This window comes from Raphanus sativus, chromosome 9 (genome assembly GCF_000801105.2).
Source record: "Raphanus sativus cultivar WK10039 chromosome 9, ASM80110v3, whole genome shotgun sequence".
In the NCBI taxonomy this organism is placed as follows: Eukaryota; Viridiplantae; Streptophyta; class Magnoliopsida; order Brassicales; family Brassicaceae; genus Raphanus; species Raphanus sativus.
Genome location: NC_079519.1, coordinates 35,441,968 through 35,463,769, shown reverse-complemented (window position 1 = coordinate 35,463,769; position 21,802 = coordinate 35,441,968). Strand labels below are relative to the sequence as shown.

The 21,802-nt window shown below is 41.9% G+C and overlaps 3 protein-coding genes across 3 annotated transcripts; 1 reads left to right on the top strand and 2 right to left on the bottom strand.

The window, feature by feature from the left end:
• Positions 1-94: 94 nt before the first annotated feature.
• LOC108825488 (E3 ubiquitin-protein ligase UPL1) lies at positions 95-12,846 on the top strand. Its single transcript, XM_056995312.1, has 17 exons — positions 95-245; positions 334-432; positions 544-639; positions 720-926; positions 1,027-7,417; positions 7,652-8,697; positions 8,777-9,076; positions 9,155-9,359; positions 9,439-9,713; positions 9,809-10,101; positions 10,209-11,328; positions 11,428-11,574; positions 11,670-11,750; positions 11,824-12,049; positions 12,142-12,281; positions 12,363-12,469; positions 12,565-12,846. Exons 2-17 carry the CDS (start codon positions 334-336, stop codon positions 12,665-12,667), a joined length of 10,836 nt encoding a protein of 3,611 aa, XP_056851292.1. The 5' UTR covers positions 95-245; the 3' UTR covers positions 12,668-12,846.
• Positions 12,847-15,583: 2,737 nt separating this feature from the next.
• On the bottom strand, positions 15,584-20,476 carry LOC130499946 (E3 ubiquitin-protein ligase UPL1-like). The gene is made up of 12 exons (XM_056994508.1): positions 19,736-20,476; positions 19,355-19,654; positions 19,072-19,276; positions 18,718-18,992; positions 18,330-18,622; positions 17,103-18,222; positions 16,858-17,004; positions 16,682-16,762; positions 16,381-16,606; positions 16,149-16,288; positions 15,961-16,067; positions 15,584-15,865 (listed from the first exon to the last, which is right to left on the bottom strand). Exons 1-12 carry the CDS (start codon positions 20,459-20,461, stop codon positions 15,763-15,765), a joined length of 3,723 nt encoding a protein of 1,240 aa, XP_056850488.1. The 5' UTR covers positions 20,462-20,476; the 3' UTR covers positions 15,584-15,762.
• Positions 20,477-20,555: 79 nt separating this feature from the next.
• LOC130499947 (uncharacterized) lies at positions 20,556-21,726 on the bottom strand. Its single transcript, XM_056994510.1, has 2 exons — positions 21,016-21,726; positions 20,556-20,780 (listed from the first exon to the last, which is right to left on the bottom strand). The coding sequence occupies exon 1, from the start codon at positions 21,709-21,711 to the stop codon at positions 21,259-21,261; it is 453 nt and encodes a 150-aa protein (XP_056850490.1). The 5' UTR covers positions 21,712-21,726; the 3' UTR covers positions 20,556-20,780; positions 21,016-21,258.
• Positions 21,727-21,802: the final 76 nt, after the last annotated feature.

The window sequence follows — 21,802 nt, the reverse complement described above, 5'->3', positions numbered from 1 at the left end:
CTCCGCTTATTTATGTTAAAAGTTCCCTTGATTTGTGGAAAAAAAGAAATTAATAACGCGAACCGTAGGATTCGAACCACTCCGGTAGGACTAATTTTTGGGAAATTTTCACAGCATTTTATATATACTCTGTAACGCCGAAATCTCAAAGTTAAAAAGCCCATACGGTCTCTCTCTCTTTCTTCTTTTCTGGGGTTTTCTCTCCTTCTACTACTTGGTTCGTCGTCGTCTCTCTGCACACACAGGTATCCCTACATAGTCTTTGATATACGTATTTGGTTCTGTGATCTGTTAAGATTCTGAGATTGATTACTCCCAAACCTTTTCTTGCAGATGGCGACACGGAGATCCGCAAGTATGCCGTCACGGTTGCGGCAGCTCCTTTCCGGCGAAAGCTCTATCGGTCCCTCTATTAGGCTCGACGCTGAGCCTGTGAGTTCCTTTAATTTAATTAGGGCTTTTTCTGGAGTGAATTTAGTTAGGGTTTCTTTTTATCTTCCCACTATCGAGAGTTAATCTACAATGTCTTATTGTGTGTTACAGCCTCCGGAGATCAAATCGTTTATCGAGAAAGTAATACAGAGTCCACTCTCTGATATTGCGTTACCTCTCTCTGGCTTTCGCTGGGAGTACAGTAAGGTTGTTAATAATACTTATTAGTAGCCTTTCTCATTTTGTCCTTTTGTGGGGTTTCTCACATGATTGATTGATTATTCCAGGGGAACTTCCATCACTGGAGACCTCTGTTTCTCCATTTTGACAAGTACTTCAAGACTTTTTTATCAAATAGGAATGACCTTCTCTTGTCTGATAACATTCTGGGAGATGTGGATCCCTTTCCCAAGAACACTCTTCTTCAAATTCTTCGGGTGATGCAGATCATTCTCGAGAACTGTCCCAACAAAAGCTCCTTTGATGGTTTAGAGGTATGCCTCTTTTGAGACTTTGATTCATTTTTCTGATGTCTTATATTAAAGCTCACTAACTTATTTAGTAACTCTTTCCGACATTGTTTACTTTTTGCAGCACTTTAAGCTCCTGCTTGCGTCCACGGACCCAGATGTTCTCATTGCAGCCCTGGAAACTCTTGCGGCGCTAGTGAAAATTAGCTCGTCTAAGCTCCACAGGAGTGGAAAGTTGGTTGGATGTGGTTCTGTGAACAGCTTCCTTCTCTCTCTTGCCCAGGGCTGGGGTAGCAAAGAGGAGGGATTGGGTTTGTATTCCTGCGTTGTGGCTAACGAGAGGAACCAGGAAGACGGTCTCACCTTATTTCCTTCCGACTTGGATAATGATCACAACGAAGCAGCTTCTCGGATTGGTTCTACTGTTTATTTTGAGTTGCGTGGACACAGTGCCGAGAGAATAAGTGATGGTAATAGTGCTAGTTCTTCTTCAAGGGTGATACAGATTCCTGATTTGCACTTGAGGAAAGAGGATGATCTAGTGTTAATGAAGGAGTGTTTAGAGCTTTACAATGTTCCCCCGGAGCTCAGGTTCTCTCTACTCACCCGAGTCAGATATGCTCATGCTTTTCGTTCTTCCAGAACCTGCCGGTTGTATAGCAGGATCTGCCTACTTGCGTTTGTTGTACTTGTTCAGTCAAGTGATGCTCAAGAAGAACTTGCATCCTTTTTTGCAAATGAACCTGAGTATACAAATGAATTGATTAGAATTGTCAGATCTGAAGAACCAATCCCTGGAACCATTAGAACTCTTGCCATGCTTGCATTGGGCGCCCAATTGGCTGTATACTCGGCCTCTCATGATCGAGCCAGGATTCTAAGCAGATCTAGCATCAGTTTCGCTGTAGGCAACAGAATGATTCTGCTTAATGTGCTTCAGAAAGCCGTGCTGTCTTTGAAGATTTCTAGTGATCCATCATCTATTGCTTTTGTTGAGGCGCTACTTCAGTTTTATTTGCTTCACATTGTTTCATCATCATCATCTGGAAGCACTATAAGGGGGTCTGGAATGGTTCCCACATTTCTCCCTCTCTTGGAGTATACTGATCCGACTCACCTGCATCTTGTGTATTTGGCTGTTAAAGCACTACAAAAGCTCATGGATTATAGCAGTTCTGCAGTACCTCTACTCAGGGATCTTGGGGGTGTAGAACTGTTGTCTCAGAGATTAGAGTTGGAGGTTCATCACATTCTTAAGTTGACTGGAGAGAACAACAGTGATATGGTAGTTGGTGAATCTTCAGAAATAAATGGTGATCAGTTACTCTCCCGAAAGAGACTCATCAAGGTTCTTCTGAAATCTCTTGGTTCTTCTACGTATACTCCTGGAAATGCGAATAGGTCTCAAAGTTCTCAGGAGAGTACGTTGCCTGCCACTTTGTCGTTGATATACAGGAATGCAGATAAGTTTGGTGGGGATATCTATTACTCAGCTGTGACAGTTATGAGTGATTTAATCCACAAAGACCCCACATCTCTTACTTCCCTGTTTGAAATGGGCCTCCCTGAAGCATTTCTGTCTTCAGTTGTATCAGGAATACTTCCTTCTTCCAAGGCTATTGCATGCATTCCAAATGGCTTGGGTGCAATATCTCTTAATAGCAAAGGATTGGAGACAGTAAAAGAAACTTCTGCACTGCGCTTCCTTGTTGATGTATTTACTTCCAAGAAGTATGTTCTAGCTATGAATGAGGCCATTGTTCCGTTTACAAATGCCGTGGAAGAGCTTCTGCGCCATGTTTCATCTCTAAGAGCCACCGGTGTTGAAATAATCATTGAAATTGTGGATAGAATTGCATGCTTTGGAGAGAGTGATTCTTCATCGTCTTCTGTAAATCTGACCGAAAGTACTGCAATGGAAATGGATTCAGATGTGAAGAACATAAATGGCGTCAGTCATGAGCAGTTTGTTCAACTCTGCATCTTTCATCTGATAATTCTGCTGCACCGAACAATGGAGAATGCTGAGACTTCTCGTCTCTTTGTGGAGAAGTCTGGCATTGAGGCTTTACTTAAGCTTCTCTTGCGACCTAGCATTGCTCAGTCTTCTGAAGGGGTATCTATTGCCTTGCACAGCACCATTGTTTTTAAGGGTTTTACGCAGCATCACTCTGCTTCTCTTGCTCGGGCCTTTTGCTCTTCTCTTCGTGATCAGGTGAAGAAAGCTTTAGAAGGACTGCAAGATCTCTCGGGGACGTTCTTACTTGATCGAAAACTTTCTCCAAGCTGTGGACTTTTTTCTTCTCTTTTCCTTGTGGAGTTTCTTCTGTTTCTAGCTGCATCAAAGGATAACCGTTGGGTGACTGCATTGCTTTCGGAGTTTGCAAATGGAAGCAAGGATGTTCTGGAGAATATAGGCCATTTGCACCGTGAAATTCTATGGCATATAGCAGTTTACGAGAGTTCAACGCTGGAAAGTCAAAATACTTCTCCCGAGTCAGAGCAAACAGAGCTGTCTGTAAATGGAACGGAAGGACAAAGGTTCAGTTCTTTTAGACAGTTTCTGGATCCATTATTTCAGAGGAGAACGTCAGGATGGAGCGCGGAATCGCAATTCTTTGATTTAATAAATCTTTACCGTGATCTTGGACGTGCATCGACTGGATTTCAACCACGACCAATCAGCGATGGTCCCTCTAGTTCATCAGACGCTTCTGGTAACAGAGAGCTTGAAAGAGATGGATCCTATTATACATCATGCTGTGACATGGTGAAGTCATTATCCTTCCACATCACTTACATATTCCAAGAGTTAGGGAAGGCGATGCTGCTCCAATCTCGTAGGAGAGAAGATACAGTAAATGTATCTCCGTCATCTAAGTTAGTTGCCTCAAGTTTTGCTTCAATCTCCCTGGATCACTTGAATTTTGAAGGCCATGAGACTGCAGCTGAGGCATCAAGGTCAACTAAATGTCTCTACCTTGGCAAGGTTGTTGACTTCATTGATGCTGTCCTTCTTGACAGGCCTGATTCGTGTAATCCTGTTCTGATAAATTGCTTTTATGGCCGGGGGGTGATTCAGACGGTTTTGACAACATTTGATGCTACTAGCCAGCTTTTATTTTCAATTAATAGGAGCTACTCATCTCCGATGGAGACTGATGATGTTAAAGGAAAGCTGGATGAAAAGGAAGACACAGATCATGCGTGGATATATGGTCCGCTGGCTAGCTACGGGAAGCTCATGGACCATTTGGTTACGTCATCGTTTATCTTATCACCATCCACAAAACACTTGCTCGTTCAACCAGTAGAAAATGGGAATATTCCATTTCCACAAGATGCTGAGACATTTGTGAAGATCCTGCAGTCCAATGTGTTGAAAGCTGTGCTTCCGGTTTGGACTCATCCACTATTTACAGAGTGTAGTTATGATTTCGTCACTGCCCTCATTTCCATCATCAAGCATGTGTATTCTGGAGTTGAGCTGAAAAGCTCAGTTGGCAATGGTAGCGCTCGTGTAACAGGTCCACCTCCCAGTGAAACGACCATTTCAACAATTGTGGAGATGGGGTTCTCCAGATCCAGAGCCGAAGAAGCTTTGAGACAGGTTGGATCTAACAGTGTTGAGTTAGCTATGGAATGGCTGTTTTCCCACCCAGAAGAAATTCAAGAGGATGATGAGCTTGCTCGTGCTCTTGCAATGTCTCTTGGAAATTCTGAATCAGATACAAAGCAGAATGTTTTAGATGAAACTCGAGAACAGATTGAAGCAGAAGTAGTCTCACTGCCACCAGTTGAAGAGCTTATAACAACATGTACAAGGCTTTTGCAGATGAAAGAACCCCTTGCTTTTCCCGTTAGAGACTTGCTTGTATTGATTTGCTCAGAAAACAATGGGGAACACCGATCTGGGGTTATATCTGGCCTTCTTAACCGGATTAAGGATTGTTGTCCTGTCTTCGATGACACAAAGAACAATCTGCTCTCTGCTCTGTTGCATGTTTTGGCTTTGATTCTTCATGAAGATGCAGGTTCACGCGAAGTTGCGCTGAAGGCCGGTATTGTAAGACTTGTGTGCGATGTACTCTCAAAGTGGGATTCTGGTTGTATTGATAAGGAAAAGTTTAATGTTCCAAAGTGGGTGACGACAGGGTTTCTTGCCATTGATAGGCTGCTACAAGTGGACCAGAAATTAAATACTGAGCTTATAGAGGAGTTGCAAAAAGGTGAGACATCTCTGGCCATTGATGAGAGCAAACAAGAAAAGCTACAATCTGTTTTTGGTTCTCCACAGCTTGTTGATGTTGACGATCAGAAGAAGTTGATTGAGATTGCTTGTACATGTATCCGGAATCAGCTTCCTTCTGAAACTATGCATGCTGTTTTACAACTGTGTTCTACATTGACAAGGAAGCATTCTGTTGCTGTCTGCTTTCTTGATTTTGGAGGTGTGCAAGGACTGCTTTCTCTGCCGAGTAATAGTCTTTTTCCAGGGTTTGACTCAGTTGCTGCTAGTATCATCCGTCATGTTCTTGAAGATCCCCAAACGCTTCAGCAAGCCATGGAATCTGAGATAAAACATGCACTTGCAACACTTTCCAACAGGCACTCAAATCCGAGAATCTCTCCACGCAATTTTTTGTTGAATGTGAACTCGGTAATTGCCCGGGATCCAATCACTTTTATCCAGGCAGCTCGTTCTATATGCCAAGTGGAGATGGTTGGTGAAAGACCTTACATCGTATTAGTCAAAGAAAAAGAGAAATCAAAAGACAAAGAGAAGGATAAGGATAAGGACAGAGCTGACAAAGAGAAATCTCAGACTTCTAATGAAGTTGCAACTACCACTCCTCCTGGGAGCACCAAGGCTAAAGTTTACCGGAAACCTCCTCAGTCGTTCATTGTTGTTGTTGAGCTGCTTCTGGATTCTATCTGTAATTTCATCCCTCCTGCGAAAGATGACATGGTTGAAGGTGATTCTACTTTAGCAGACATGGATATTGATCTTGCCTCTACTAAGGGAAAAGGCATAGCGGTTGCTGCTACACCCGAAGAAAAGAAAGCTATTTCACAGGACATGTCAGCTTCATTGGCTAAAATTGTTTTCATTCTGAAGCTTTTGAGTGAGATGCTGTTGATGTATTCTTCCTCAATCCATATAATACTTCGAAGAGATGCTGAAATTAACAGTCTTAGAGGTCCTCAACAGAAGACTGGTCAAGTTGGTGGAATATTTCATCATCTTCTTCACAAGTTTACTCCATACTCAAGGGTGAAGAAGGAAAAGAAATCTGAGAGTGATTGGCGGCAAAAGCTGGCAAGTAGGGCTAATCAGTTTTTAGTGGGTGCATCTGTTAGATCTGCTGAAGCAAGGAAGAGGATATTTTCTGACATTAGCAGTATCTTCAATGACTTCATAGATACATCCAGTGCGCTTAGACCTCCAGTTAATGAAATACACATTTTAATAGATCTGTTGAGTGATATGCTCTCTGCTCGGTCACTTACTGGATCACATATATCTTCCGAAGCTTCGAATACTTTTGTTGATGCTGGATTGGTTAAGTCTCTTACTCGTACTCTTGAAGTGTTGGACTTGGACAGTGTAGAATCTCCCAAAGCTGTAACAGGAATCATAAAAGTTTTGGAGTTGGTGACTAAGGAGCACGCCCATTCTGCTGATTCGAACTCGAAGAATGAAAATGCGAACAAGTCATCTGATCAAATTCAATCAGGAAGAGGAGATACCACTGCTGATGCTTCCGAAGCAGGGGAAACTATGCTGCGGTCTAATCATGATTCCATGACAGCTGATCATGCGGAGAATTTTGGCGGTTCCCACACTTATGTTGGTTCAGAAGATGTGACAGATGACATGGAGCATGATCAAGACTTGGATGAAGGTTTTGCCGCAGGTGGGGATGATTATATGCAAGAAGCAGCTGAGGATGCTAGGGGGTTGGAAAATGGGATTGGGTCGATGGGTATAGAGTTTGAGATGCATACCCACGTTCAGGAAAATCTTGATGAAGAGGAAGACGAAGAGATGTCTGGTGATGAGGGTGACGAAATAGATGAGGATGAAAACGATAATGAAGAAGAAGACGAGGAGGACAATGACTTGGAAGAAGAAGAAGAAGAAGATGATGTACATCACCTACCTCATCATGACACCGATCAAGATGATCATGAGCTTGAGGATGATGAATTTGAAGAGGAAATACTGGTTGAAGAGGATGAAGAGGATGAAGATGATGAGGATCGGGTAATTCTCAGGTTTGAGGATGGAATCAATGGGCTAAACGTTCTTGATCATTTGGAGGTTCTTAGAGATCATAGATTTTCTGATGAAACACTTCATGTAATGCCTGTTGAAGTTTTTGGCTCGAGACGTCAAGGACGAACAACTTCTATTTACAGCCTTCTTGGCAGAACTGGGGATGGTGCTACTCCTTCACAGCATCCTCTTTTATCTGGATCTCCATCACTTCCAGTGTCCCAAAGTCAAACAGGTTCTCCTTTTTGTACTTGTCTTCATTTCCCTTTCTGTTATGTTATCATTTTTTTTGCCATCTTACCAACGTTTTCATGCACTTTTGGTTATGCCACGAGATTACATTTTGTTAGATTTGGTGAATTGGTGTATTTAGTTGGTCGTTTTCAAAACAGATTCTTCTCAGCGTTTTCTTTGTGTTGATCTTCCTAGAGGAATAATTTGTTAATCGACCGTTTTCTTCTCTTTGTAGAAAGCACAAGTGATCTTACTGTTGGAGGTAGGGATTCCAACGGTAGTTCTTCGTCACGGCTGGATGCTATATTCCGATCTTTGAGGAATGGCCGGCAGGGGCATCGTTTGAATTTATGGGCTGATGACAGCCAGCAAATTGTTGGATCTGGCGCTTCTACAGTACCACAAGGCCTTGAAGATTTACTGGTATCTCAGTTGAGACGTCCCGGCTCTGATAATCCTTCTGATCAGAATCCATCTGTTTTGGAACCTCAATCACAGGCTGAGAGTGGGCAGCCCCAGGAGGCAACTGTCAGACCTGATGAAAACGCCACTAATAATGGAGGTGCCAATGTGTCTGCCCCCTCTATCGTTTCGCCAGTTGCATCTGCTCCCCCGGATACACGAGCCACTGCTACTGATTCTGTCTCCAGCTTGCGGTCTCAGTCAGTCGAAATGCAATATGATCCAAATGATTCAACTGTTCGGGATGTTGAAGCGGTGAGTCAAGAAAGCGGTGGGAGTGGGGCAACCTTGGGTGAAAGCCTTAGGAGTTTGGATGTTGAGATTGGAAGTGCTGATGGACATGATGATGGTGCAGAAAGGCATGATGTACAGCCAGCGATGCGCTCAAGAAGAGCAAATTTGTCACTTGCGCCATCTTCAACTGGGCGAGAAGCTTCTCTTTACAGTGTAACTGAGGTTTCTGAGAACTCCGGTCACGAGGCTGAGCAGGATAATCCACCAGAGGAGCAACCAGTTAACAGGGATGTTGCTTCTAGTTCTATCGATCCAGCATTTTTAGATGCTCTACCTGAGGGACTGCGAGCTGAAGTCCTTTCGGCTCAGCAAGCACAAGCGCCACAACCTTCTAGCAATGAACAGCAGAATTCTGGAGATATTGATCCGGAGTTTCTTGCTGCGCTTCCTGCTGATATCCGAGCTGAAGTTCTGGCACAGCAACAAGCACAACGGCTTCACCAGTCTCATGAACTTGAAGGTCAGCCTGTTGAGATGGACACCGTTTCAATAATTGCAACTTTTCCTTCGGAGTTGCGAGAAGAGGTATTGAGTTGTTGCCTTTTAACGTCATGGCCATGAGTAGAGTTAAAGTATGTTCATCTAATATTATTTTTGTAATCAGGTGTTGCTGACGTCAGATGATGCCGTTCTTGCAAATTTAACACCTGCACTGGTTGCGGAAGCAAACATGTTACGCGAAAGGTTTGCTCATCGATACCATAACCGTGCACTTTTTGGTATGCATCCAAGACTTCGTAGAGGGGAGGCATCCAGGCGAGGTGAAGGTGGCATATCTGGAATTGAGAGAAGTGAGGGGATTGCTTCTCGCAGATCTGCTTCAAAGGTTATAGAGGCCGCTGGAGCTCCCCTAGTTAACACTGAGGCGCTCCAAGCAATGATTCGTGTTCTTCGTATAGTTCAGGTAGTTACCTAATGCATTACTTAGATATTTAACTGACATCACTTCGACAATTCATTTATATATATCTTTTGTCTGCAGCCTCTTTACAAGGGTCCTCTGCAGAGGCTTTTGCTGAATTTATGTTCTCACGGAGAAACAAGGTTTTCCTTGGTGAATACATTCATGGATATGCTGATGCTCGACACAAGGAAGCCTGTTAACCACTCGAGTGTTTCCGAACCACCTTATCGTCTTTATGCTTGTCAAAGCAATGTAACATATTCACGTCCTCAGCACTTTGATGGTATGCATCTGTTATAAATTGGATTCTGACTGGGGATGTGTTTACAATAACCAAGTTCTGTTTGTAATTCTATTTGCAGGGGTTCCTCCTCTAGTGTCTCGGCGTGTACTTGAGACTTTGACATATTTGGCACGAAATCATTTGTACGTAGCAAAGATTCTGCTTCAGTCCAGGCTTTCCCTGCCTTCCCTTGAAGGTTCTGTACCCTCTGACAAGGCACGTGGAAAAGCTGTTGTAGTAAGTGATGATCACATGGGCAGAACGCAGCAGGAACCCGGATCTGTAGCCTTTGCGTTGCTTCTAAGCCTCCTGAATCAGCCCCTTTATTTGAGAAGTGTGGCTCATCTTGAACAGGTACTCCTTTTCATTCGGTGCTATGGTTTGTCTTTGTTTAGTTTTTATAAAAATTAACTCGGGTTTGTGTGTATTTTCTCGATCATTTGTTCCAGCTGCTGAACTTGCTGGAGGTTGTCATTGACAACGCTGAAAGAAAGTCTGAGCCAGGTGACGGATCAGATGGGTCAGCTAGCGAGCAGCAATCAACACCACAAGTAGTAGAAGCTGAAAATAATTCAGAAAACCATGATATGGAATCTGGCACTGCTGGTGCAATGACCAAACCAATTGTTTCATCTGGAAGTTCGTCCACCAGAGCAGAGAGTGAATGTGATGTTCAAACTGTGTTGCTAAATCTTCCCCAGTCAGAGCTGTGTCTGCTTTGTTCATTACTTGCACGTGAAGGGTATGTCAGATGCTTATACGTGAACACCTCCTACTTTCTGTTCTTTCTATCTGTCAGTTAATGCTTAAATTCTACATCTTGCGTTACTAATTATGCTGTTCATTCAGTTTGTCAGATAATGCATACACCCTTGTAGCGGAGGTGCTTAAAAAACTTGTGGCCATTGCTCCAAGTCATTGTCACTTGTTTATTACAGAGCTTGCAAATGCAATGCAGAACCTGACAAGATCAGCGACGAGTGAACTTCACATGTTCGGTGAAGCCGTAAAAACGCTTCTAAGTACCACGTCATCAGATGGATCAGCAATATTGAGGGTTTTGCAGGCATTAAGCACCCTCATTGATTCGTTAATCGCAAAAGGGAAGAATTCAGAAGAGCATGTTGCTGTGTTTTCTCAGCTATCGAACATCAACCTAGCTTTGGAACCTCTGTGGCTGGAGTTGAGCAATTGCATATGCAAAATAGAGGGGCATTCCGATTCTTCTGCTTCTGCTTCTGCTTCTGCTTCTATGTCTCCAACAACCTCGACGAGTTCAGCAACAACAAGGGGAGCTGGAGTAAGCCAGTCACTTCCTGCTGGTGCCCAAAACATCTTGCCTTATGTAGAGTCGTTTTTTGTTACCTGTGAGAAATTGCATCCATCATCGCAGTCTGGTGATGTCTCGGTTCCCATGGCTTCTTCTGATGTTGAGGAACAGCCCAAGGGTCCAGGACCAAGCAGCAGCAGCAGCTCCAAGGTGGATGAGAAATATGGTTCTTTTATCAAGTTTTCTGAAAGGCACAGGAAACTTCTGAATGCATTCATCCGACAAAATCCTGCTCTGCTTGAGAAGTCGTTCTCACTAATGCTCAAGGTTCCACGTTTTATTGAATTTGATAACAAACGTGCATACTTCAGATCAAAGATAAAACACCAGCATGACCATCACCACAGCCCTTTGAGAATCTCAGTGAGAAGAGCCTACATTCTTGAAGATTCATACAACCAATTGCGAATGAGGTCAACTCAAGAGCTGAAAGGTAGATTGACTGTTCACTTCCAAGGAGAAGAAGGCATTGATGCTGGTGGGCTTACCAGGGAATGGTATCAGCTATTGTCAAGGGTTATTTTTGACAAAGGAGCTCTTCTGTTCACAACCGTTGGCAATGACTCGACTTTCCAACCGAATCCAAACTCTGTTTACCAGACAGAGCACCTCTCTTACTTCAAATTCGTTGGCCGTGTGGTAAGCTCCGTTTTTTTTTTTTTTTTAATACCTAAGTAAGTAGACTTAGTGCAGCTGCGTTAGTTCATTCCTAAATTCTATCTATCTATCTCTGCACAGGTTGGAAAAGCTCTGTTTGATGGTCAACTACTTGACGTCCATTTCACTCGTTCATTTTACAAGCATATCTTGGGAGTTAAGGTCACGTACCATGATATTGAAGCTATAGATCCCGATTACTATAAAGCCCTGAAATGGATGCTGGAGGTATATATATACTGTAGATACCTTTGTTTTTTTTTTTTTTATGTTTGTTTGGTCCGAAGCATTTGTTACTCATCTGTTCTTTATCTATAATGCAGAATGATATTAGCGATGTCCTAGATCTCACTTTTAGCGTTGATGCTGATGAGGAAAAGCTAATACTGTATGAGAAAACGGAGGTAACTTGTTCAGCCCTTTTTAACAGTGTCTTTGAAATAAAAATCTGTTTTGAAACATAAAAAAATATTGCAGGTGACTGACCATGAACTGATCCCTGGAGGCCGGAACATCAAAGTTACAGAGGAGAATAAGCATGAATATGTAGACCTAATCGCCGAGCATCGATTAACCACAGCCATTCGTCCTCAGATAAATGCATTCCTGGAAGGGTTTAGTGAACTTATACTTAAAGATCTAATATCAATTTTTAACGACAAGGAACTGGAGTTATTAATAAGTGGTCTTCCTGATATCGACTGTAAGTTATCATACTCCTGTACCAAGAATTTCATTACCTTTTTTTTTTTTTCTTTTCTTTTCTAACCTTTTTGTTGGGTTATTATGTATCAGTGGATAACCTGAGGGCGAATACTGAATATTCTGGGTACAGTCCTGGATCCCCTGTTATCCAGTGGTTCTGGGAGGTTGTTCAGGGATTGAGCAAAGAAGACAAAGCCCGTCTATTGCAGTTTGTGACTGGAACCTCCAAGGTAAAAAACGTGTTTGGTTGGTTTCTTTAAGATTGTTCTTTATAAAATGGGGAAACTGCTGACGTTTTGAGCTCAACACAGGTTCCTCTGGAAGGATTTAGTGCCCTTCAAGGAATTTCAGGGGCACAGAAGTTTCAGATCCACAAGGCATATGGAAGCGCTAATCACTTGCCGTCTGCTCATACCTGGTAAACAAAATATCCCAATCCTCTAATGCAACGATTCTCTGATGAATGATGACCACGAATATTAATATATATGCAAAAAAATGCTTTGTTTGCAGTTTCAACCAGTTAGATCTGCCAGAGTACCCGTCTAAGGAACATCTGCAGGAGAGGCTGCTGCTTGCAATCCATGAAGCAAGCGAAGGATTCGGATTTGGTTAAAACATAAACCAGCTTCCTTTTTTTCTTTTCTTTTTTTGCTATTTCATTCTATACATATACCTGTTGGGCAAAACGAACGATTTTCTGTAATTCTCACTTTCTACTTAACGTCGTCTTTTCCTTTTAAAAGAGTATGTTTAATAGATCATTTTAGAGAAAATTAAATTGAATCACACACTCTTCGAGTTTGCAATTACACAAAGGCACACTTACAATTCGTACCACACTTCGACATAGAAGTAAAACCTAAAATAAAACACTAAGTTGTGATTGTTATGTAATTATCATTTGTATTAGTAAGAAAAGAATGCTGCAAAAGAAAAAAATATATATATATATATTCTGTTTTTTGTCATCAAATACACAGACTCATATATACTATGCGCACTAAACTGGTAACTCTACATCAATGTGAACGACGAAAGACGATTGTTGTCTGGCACTGCGTGCTAGACGGTCCGCCCTTAAATTCTCCGTTCTTGGTACATGAATGAGCTGTGAGCTTAAGAAACAACTTTGTAGACTCTTGATGTCCTCCAGATAACTTGCAAACGCCGGCCACTCCTCTGGTTCCGAAACCATCTTCACCAACTGAGAACAATATGTTGCAAACGTAACCTGAAACTGTCGCAAATTTTTCATGCACTCCATTGCCCAAATTAAAACCTCCACCTCCGAGTGAAGGGGTGATATACTGGCTCGAATATTTCGCGCCCCCATTAGTCCCGCAAAGCCTTCCAAAGTGCTATACCACCCTTGTCCCGAGAAATAATCCTTATCCTTCCAAGACCCATCAATGTGACACCATCGCCCTGGAATTATAACCGGGTGATTTTCTTGTGGCGGTAGAGTTCTTCTTACATCTGAATCTTGGGCCGCAGCCCACATTGTAGATTTTGTTTAAGCCAATTTTAATGTATCCATTGCATCCACATCCATGTTACTAAAAACCTTATTATTTCGTGCCTTCCAAATATACCATAGTATCCAAGCAAAATGATGATTATCCATCTTTGGCAAAACTTTCCAAAATAAATGATCCATATTAGTAAACAGTGCCTCCTTAGAGAAAACATCTGGATTTGTTGGTATCTTTGATAGTGTCCATACCTGCCTCGCTGGGGAACACTCAAAAAATACATGGTTTATAGATTCCTCGGCATGCCCACATCTATCGCACCCAATATCACCTTCTAATCCTCGTGCTTTAAGATAATATATATAAATATCACCAATATCGCAAAAGAAAAAATATATAAATATTATTATTGTAATGGAACGACGCATGAGAAAATAGAGCAAAGATAATTATCATTCACTTTGACCAAACAAAGATATCTATTGTTATTGCTATGACTAAGGATGTGGACTCAAGACAAGTGTTCTTGATGATGAATAATTATTAGTTGATTATTCATCTTGTATTAGGTATTGTAGTGTTTCAACTTAATCATAAAAAAATCCAATGAGATAAAATCTATGACAAAGAAAAAATATAAGCTACAAAGAAAAAATATATAAATATTTAGATACCATTCTTGCTTCGAAGCAAAAAAATATATAAATATTTAGATACCATGTACGTGCTTCGAATACCTTATATTTTTTCTTTGTCATAGATTTTATCTCATTGGATTTTTTTATGATTAAGTTGAAACACTACAATACCTAATACAAGATGAATAATCAACTAATAATTATTCATCATCAAGAACACTTGTCTTGAGTCCACATCCTTAGTCATAGCAATAACAATAGATATCTTTGTTTGGTCAAAGTGAATGATAATTATCTTTGCTCTATTTTCTCATGCGTCGTTCCATTACAATAATAATATTTATATATTTTTTCTTTTGCGATATTGGTGATATTTATATATATTATCTTAAAGCACGAGGATTAGAAGGTGATATTGGGTGCGATAGATGTGGGCATGCCGAGGAATCTATAAACCATGTATTTTTTGAGTGTTCCCCAGCGAGGCAGGTATGGACACTATCAAAGATACCAACAAATCCAGATGTTTTCTCTAAGGAGGCACTGTTTACTAATATGGATCATTTATTTTGGAAAGTTTTGCCAAAGATGGATAATCATCATTTTGCTTGGATACTATGGTATATTTGGAAGGCACGAAATAATAAGGTTTTTAGTAACATGGATGTGGATGCAATGGATACATTAAAATTGGCTTAAACAAAATCTACAATGTGGGCTGCGGCCCAAGATTCAGATGTAAGAAGAACTCTACCGCCACAAGAAAATCACCCGGTTATAATTCCAGGGCGATGGTGTCACATTGATGGGTCTTGGAAGGATAAGGATTATTTCTCGGGACAAGGGTGGTATAGCACTTTGGAAGGCTTTGCGGGACTAATGGGGGCGCGAAATATTCGAGCCAGTATATCACCCCTTCACTCGGAGGTGGAGGTTTTAATTTGGGCAATGGAGTGCATGAAAAATTTGCGACAGTTTCAGGTTACGTTTGCAACATATTGTTCTCAGTTGGTGAAGATGGTTTCGGAACCAGAGGAGTGGCCGGCGTTTGCAAGTTATCTGGAGGACATCAAGAGTCTACAAAGTTGTTTCTTAAGCTCACAGCTCATTCATGTACCAAGAACGGAGAATTTAAGGGCGGACCGTCTAGCACGCAGTGCCAGACAACAATCGTCTTTCGTCGTTCACATTGATGTAGAGTTACCAGTTTAGTGCGCATAGTATATATGAGTCTGTGTATTTGATGACAAAAAACAGAATATATATATATATTTTTTTTCTTTTGCAGCATTCTTTTCTTACTAATACAAATGATAATTACATAACAATCACAACTTAGTGTTTTATTTTAGGTTTTACTTCTATGTCGAAGTGTGGTACGAATTGTAAGTGTGCCTTTGTGTAATTGCAAACTCGAAGAGTGTGTGATTCAATTTAATTTTCTCTAAAATGATCTATTAAACATACTCTTTTAAAAGGAAAAGACGACGTTAAGTAGAAAGTGAGAATTACAGAAAATCGTTCGTTTTGCCCAACAGGTATATGTATAGAATGAAATAGCAAAAAAAGAAAAGAAAAAAAGGAAGCTGGTTTATGTTTTAACCAAATCCGAATCCTTCGCTTGCTTCATGGATTGCAAGCAGCAGCCTCTCCTGCAGATGTTCCTTAGACGGGTACTCTGGCAGATCTAACTGGTTGAAACTGCAAACAAAGCATTTTTTTGCATATATATTAATATTCGTGGTCATCATTCATCAGAGAATCGTTGCATTAGAGGATTGGGATATTTTGTTTACCAGGTATGAGCAGACGGCAAGTGATTAGCGCTTCCATATGCCTTGTGGATCTGAAACTTCTGTGCCCCTGAAATTCCTTGAAGGGCACTAAATCCTTCCAGAGGAACCTGTGTTGAGCTCAAAACGTCAGCAGTTTCCCCATTTTATAAAGAACAATCTTAAAGAAACCAACCAAACACGTTTTTTACCTTGGAGGTTCCAGTCACAAACTGCAATAGACGGGCTTTGTCTTCTTTGCTCAATCCCTGAACAACCTCCCAGAACCACTGGATAACAGGGGATCCAGGACTGTACCCAGAATATTCAGTATTCGCCCTCAGGTTATCCACTGATACATAATAACCCAACAAAAAGGTTAGAAAAGAAAAGAAAAAAAAAAAAAGGTAATGAAATTCTTGGTACAGGAGTATGATAACTTACAGTCGATATCAGGAAGACCACTTATTAATAACTCCAGTTCCTTGTCGTTAAAAATTGATATTAGATCTTTAAGTATAAGTTCACTAAACCCTTCCAGGAATGCATTTATCTGAGGACGAATGGCTGTGGTTAATCGATGCTCGGCGATTAGGTCTACATATTCATGCTTATTCTCCTCTGTAACTTTGATGTTCCGGCCTCCAGGGATCAGTTCATGGTCAGTCACCTGCAATATTTTTTTATGTTTCAAAAAACAGATTTTTATTTCAAAGACACTGTTAAAAAGGGCTGAACAAGTTACCTCCGTTTTCTCATACAGTATTAGCTTTTCCTCATCAGCATCAACGCTAAAAGTGAGATCTAGGACATCGCTAATATCATTCTGCATTATAGATAAAGAACAGATGAGTAACAAATGCTTCGGACCAAACAAACATAAAAAAAAAAAACACAAAGGTATCTACAGTATATATATACCTCCAGCATCCATTTCAGGGCTTTATAGTAATCGGGATCTATAGCTTCAATATCATGGTACGTGACCTTAACTCCCAAGATATGCTTGTAAAATGAACGAGTGAAATGGACGTCAAGTAGTTGACCATCAAACAGAGCTTTTCCAACCTGTGCAGAGATAGATAGATAGAATTTAGGAATGAACTAACGCAGCTGCACTAAGTCTACTTACTTAGGTATTAAAAAAAAAAAAAAACGGAGCTTACCACACGGCCAACGAATTTGAAGTAAGAGAGGTGCTCTGTCTGGTAAACAGAGTTTGGATTCGGTTGGAAAGTCGAGTCATTGCCAACGGTTGTGAACAGAAGAGCTCCTTTGTCAAAAATAACCCTTGACAATAGCTGATACCATTCCCTGGTAAGCCCACCAGCATCAATGCCTTCTTCTCCTTGGAAGTGAACAGTCAATCTACCTTTCAGCTCTTGAGTTGACCTCATTCGCAATTGGTTGTATGAATCTTCAAGAATGTAGGCTCTTCTCACTGAGATTCTCAAAGGGCTGTGGTGATGGTCATGCTGGTGTTTTATCTTTGATCTGAAGTATGCACGTTTGTTATCAAATTCAATAAAACGTGGAACCTTGAGCATTAGTGAGAACGACTTCTCAAGCAGAGCAGGATTTTGTCGGATGAATGCATTCAGAAGTTTCCTGTGCCTTTCAGAAAACTTGATAAAAGAACCATATTTCTCATCCACCTTGGAGCTGCTGCTGCTGCTTGGTCCTGGACCCTTGGGCTGTTCCTCAACATCAGAAGAAGCCATGGGAACCGAGACATCACCAGACTGCGATGATGGATGCAATTTCTCACAGGTAACAAAAAACGACTCTACATAAGGCAAGATGTTTTGGGCACCAGCAGGAAGTGACTGGCTTACTCCAGCTCCCCTTGTTGTTGCTGAACTCGTCGAGGTTGTTGGAGACATAGAAGCAGAAGCAGAAGCAGAAGCAGAAGAATCGGAATGCCCCTCTATTTTGCATATGCAATTGCTCAACTCCAGCCACAGAGGTTCCAAAGCTAGGTTGATGTTCGATAGCTGAGAAAACACAGCAACATGCTCTTCTGAATTCTTCCCTTTTGCGATTAACGAATCAATGAGGGTGCTTAATGCCTGCAAAACCCTCAATATTGCTGATCCATCTGATGACGTGGTACTTAGAAGCGTTTTTACGGCTTCACCGAACATGTGAAGTTCACTCGTCGCTGATCTTGTCAGGTTCTGCATTGCATTTGCAAGCTCTGTAATAAACAAGTGACAATGACTTGGAGCAATGGCCACAAGTTTTTTAAGCACCTCCGCTACAAGGGTGTATGCATTATCTGACAAACTGAATGAACAGCATAATTAGTAACGCAAGATGTAGAATTTAAGCATTAACTGACAGATAGAAAGAACAGAAAGTAGGAGGTGTTCACGTATAAGCATCTGACATACCCTTCACGTGCAAGTAATGAACAAAGCAGACACAGCTCTGACTGGGGAAGATTTAGCAACACAGTTTGAACATCACATTCACTCTCTGCTCTGGTGGACGAACTTCCAGATGAAACAATTGGTTTGGTCATTGCACCAGCAGTGCCAGATTCCATATCATGGTTTTCTGAATTATTTTCAGCTTCTACTACTTGTGGTGTTGATTGCTGCTCGCTAGCTGACCCATCTGATCCGTCACCTGGCTCAGACTTTCTTTCAGCGTTGTCAATGACAACCTCCAGCAAGTTCAGCAGCTGGAACAAATGATCGAGAAAATACACACAAACCCGAGTTAATTTTTATAAAAACTAAACAAAGACAAACCATAGCACCGAATGAAAAGGAGTACCTGTTCAAGATGAGCCACACTTCTCAAATAAAGGGGCTGATTCAGGAGGCTTAGAAGCAACGCAAAGGCTACAGATCCGGGTTCCTGCTGCGTTCTGCCCATGTGATCATCACTTACTACAACAGCTTTTCCACGTGCCTTGTCAGAGGGTACAGAACCTTCAAGGGAAGGCAGGGAAAGCCTGGACTGAAGCAGAATCTTTGCTACGTACAAATGATTTCGTGCCAAATATGTCAAAGTCTCAAGTACACGCCGAGACACTAGAGGAGGAACCCCTGCAAATAGAATTACAAACAGAACTTGGTTATTGTAAACACATCCCCAGTCAGAATCCAATTTATAACAGATGCATACCATCAAAGTGCTGAGGACGTGAATATGTTACATTGCTTTGACAAGCATAAAGACGATAAGGTGGTTCGGAAACACTCGAGTGGTTAACAGGCTTCCTTGTGTCGAGCATCAGCATATCCATGAATGTATTCACCAAGGAAAACCTTGTTTCTCCGTGAGAACATAAATTCAGCAAAAGCCTCTGCAGAGGACCCTTGTAAAGAGGCTGCAGACAAAAGATATATATAAATGAATTGTCGAAGTGATGTCAGTTAAATATCTAAGTAATGCATTAGGTAACTACCTGAACTATACGAAGAACACGAATCATTGCTTGGAGCGCCTCAGTGTTAACTAGGGGAGCTCCAGCGGCCTCTATAACCTTTGAAGCAGATCTGCGAGAAGCAATCCCCTCACTTCTCTCAATTCCAGATATGCCACCTTCACCTCGCCTGGATGCCTCCCCTCTACGAAGTCTTGGATGCATACCAAAAAGTGCACGGTTATGGTATCGATGAGCAAACCTTTCGCGTAACATGTTTGCTTCCGCAACCAGTGCAGGTGTTAAATTTGCAAGAACGGCATCATCTGACGTCAGCAACACCTGATTACAAAAATAATATTAGATGAACATACTTTAAAACTCTACTCATGGCCATGACGTTAAAAGGCAACAACTCAATACCTCTTCTCGCAACTCCGAAGGAAAAGTTGCAATTATTGAAACGGTGTCCATCTCAACAGGCTGACCTTCAAGTTCATGAGACTGGTGAAGCCGTTGTGCTTGTTGCTGTGCCAGAACTTCAGCTCGGATATCAGCAGGAAGCGCAGCAAGAAACTCCGGATCAATATCTCCAGAATTCTGCTGTTCATTGCTAGAAGGTTGTGGCGCTTGTGCTTGCTGAGCCGAAAGGACTTCAGCTCGCAGTCCCTCAGGTAGAGCATCTAAAAATGCTGGATCGATAGAACTAGAAGCAACATCCCTGTTAACTGGTTGCTCCTCTGGTGGATTATCCTGCTCAGCCTCGTGACCGGAGTTCTCAGAAACCTCAGTTACACTGTAAAGAGAAGCTTCTCGCCCAGTTGAAGATGGCGCAAGTGACAAATTTGCTCTTCTTGAGCGCATCGCTGGCTGTACATCATGCCTTTCTGCACCATCATCATGTCCATCAGCACTTCCAATCTCAACATCCAAACTCCTAAGGCTTTCACCCAAGGTTGCCCCACTCCCACCGCTTTCTTGACTCACCGCTTCAACATCCCGAACAGTTGAATCATTTGGATCATATTGCATTTCGACTGACTGAGACCGCAAGCTGGAGACAGAATCAGTAGCAGTGGCTCGTGTATCCGGGGGAGCAGATGCAACTGGCGAAACGATAGAGGGGGCAGACACATTTGGCACCTCCATTATTAGTGGCGTTTTCATCAGGTCTGACAGTTGCCTCCTGGGGCTGCCCACTCTCAGCCTGTGATTGAGGTTCCAAAACAGATGGATTCTGATCAGAAGGATTCAGAGCCGGGACGTCTCAACTGAGATACCAGTAAATCTTCAAGGCCTTGTGGTACTGTAGAAGCGCCAGATCCAACAATTTGCTGGCTGTCATCAGCCCATAAATTCAAACGATGCCCCTGCCGGCCATTCCTCAAAGATCGGAATATAGCATCCAGCCGTGACGAAGAACTACCGTTGGAATCCCTACCTCCAACAGTAAGATCACTTGTGCTTTCTACAAAGAGAAGAAAACGGTCGATTAACAAATTATTCCTCTAGGAAGATCAACACAAAGAAAAACGCTGAGAAGAATCTGTTTTGAAAACGACCAACTAAATACACCAATTCACCAAATCTAACAAAATGTAATCTCGTGGCATAACCAAAAGTGCATGAAAACGTTGGTAAGATGGCAAAAAAAATGATAACATAACAGAAAGGGAAATGAAGACAAGTACAAAAAGGAGAACCTGTTTGACTTTGGGACACTGGAAGTGATGGAGATCCAGATAAAAGAGGATGCTGTGAAGGAGTAGCACCATCCCCAGTTCTGCCAAGAAGGCTGTAAATAGAAGTTGTTCGTCCTTGACGTCTCGAGCCAAAAACTTCAACAGGCATTACATGAAGTGTTTCATCAGAAAATCTATGATCTCTAAGAACCTCCAAATGATCAAGAACGTTTAGCCCATTGATTCCATCCTCAAACCTGAGAATTACCCGATCCTCATCATCTTCATCCTTTCATCCTCTTCAACCAGTATTTCCTCTTCAAATTCATCATCCTCAAGCTCATGATCATCTTGATCGGTGTCATGATGAGGTAGGTGATGTACATCATCTTCTTCTTCTTCTTCTTCCAAGTCATTGTCCTCCTCGTCTTCTTCTTCATTATCGTTTTCATCCTCATCTATTTCGTCACCCTCATCACCAGACATCTCTTCGTCTTCCTCTTCATCAAGATTTTCCTGAACGTGGGTATGCATCTCAAACTCTATACCCATCGACCCAATCCCATTTTCCAACCCCCTAGCATCCTCAGCTGCTTCTTGCATATAATCATCCCCACCTGCGGCAAAACCTTCATCCAAGTCTTGATCATGCTCCATGTCATCTGTCACATCTTCTGAACCAACATAAGTGTGGGAACCGCCAAAATTCTCCGCCATGATCAGCTGTCATGGAATCATGATTAGACCGCAGCATAGTTTCCCCTGCTTCGGAAGCATCAGCAGTGGGTATCTCCTCTTCCTGATTGAA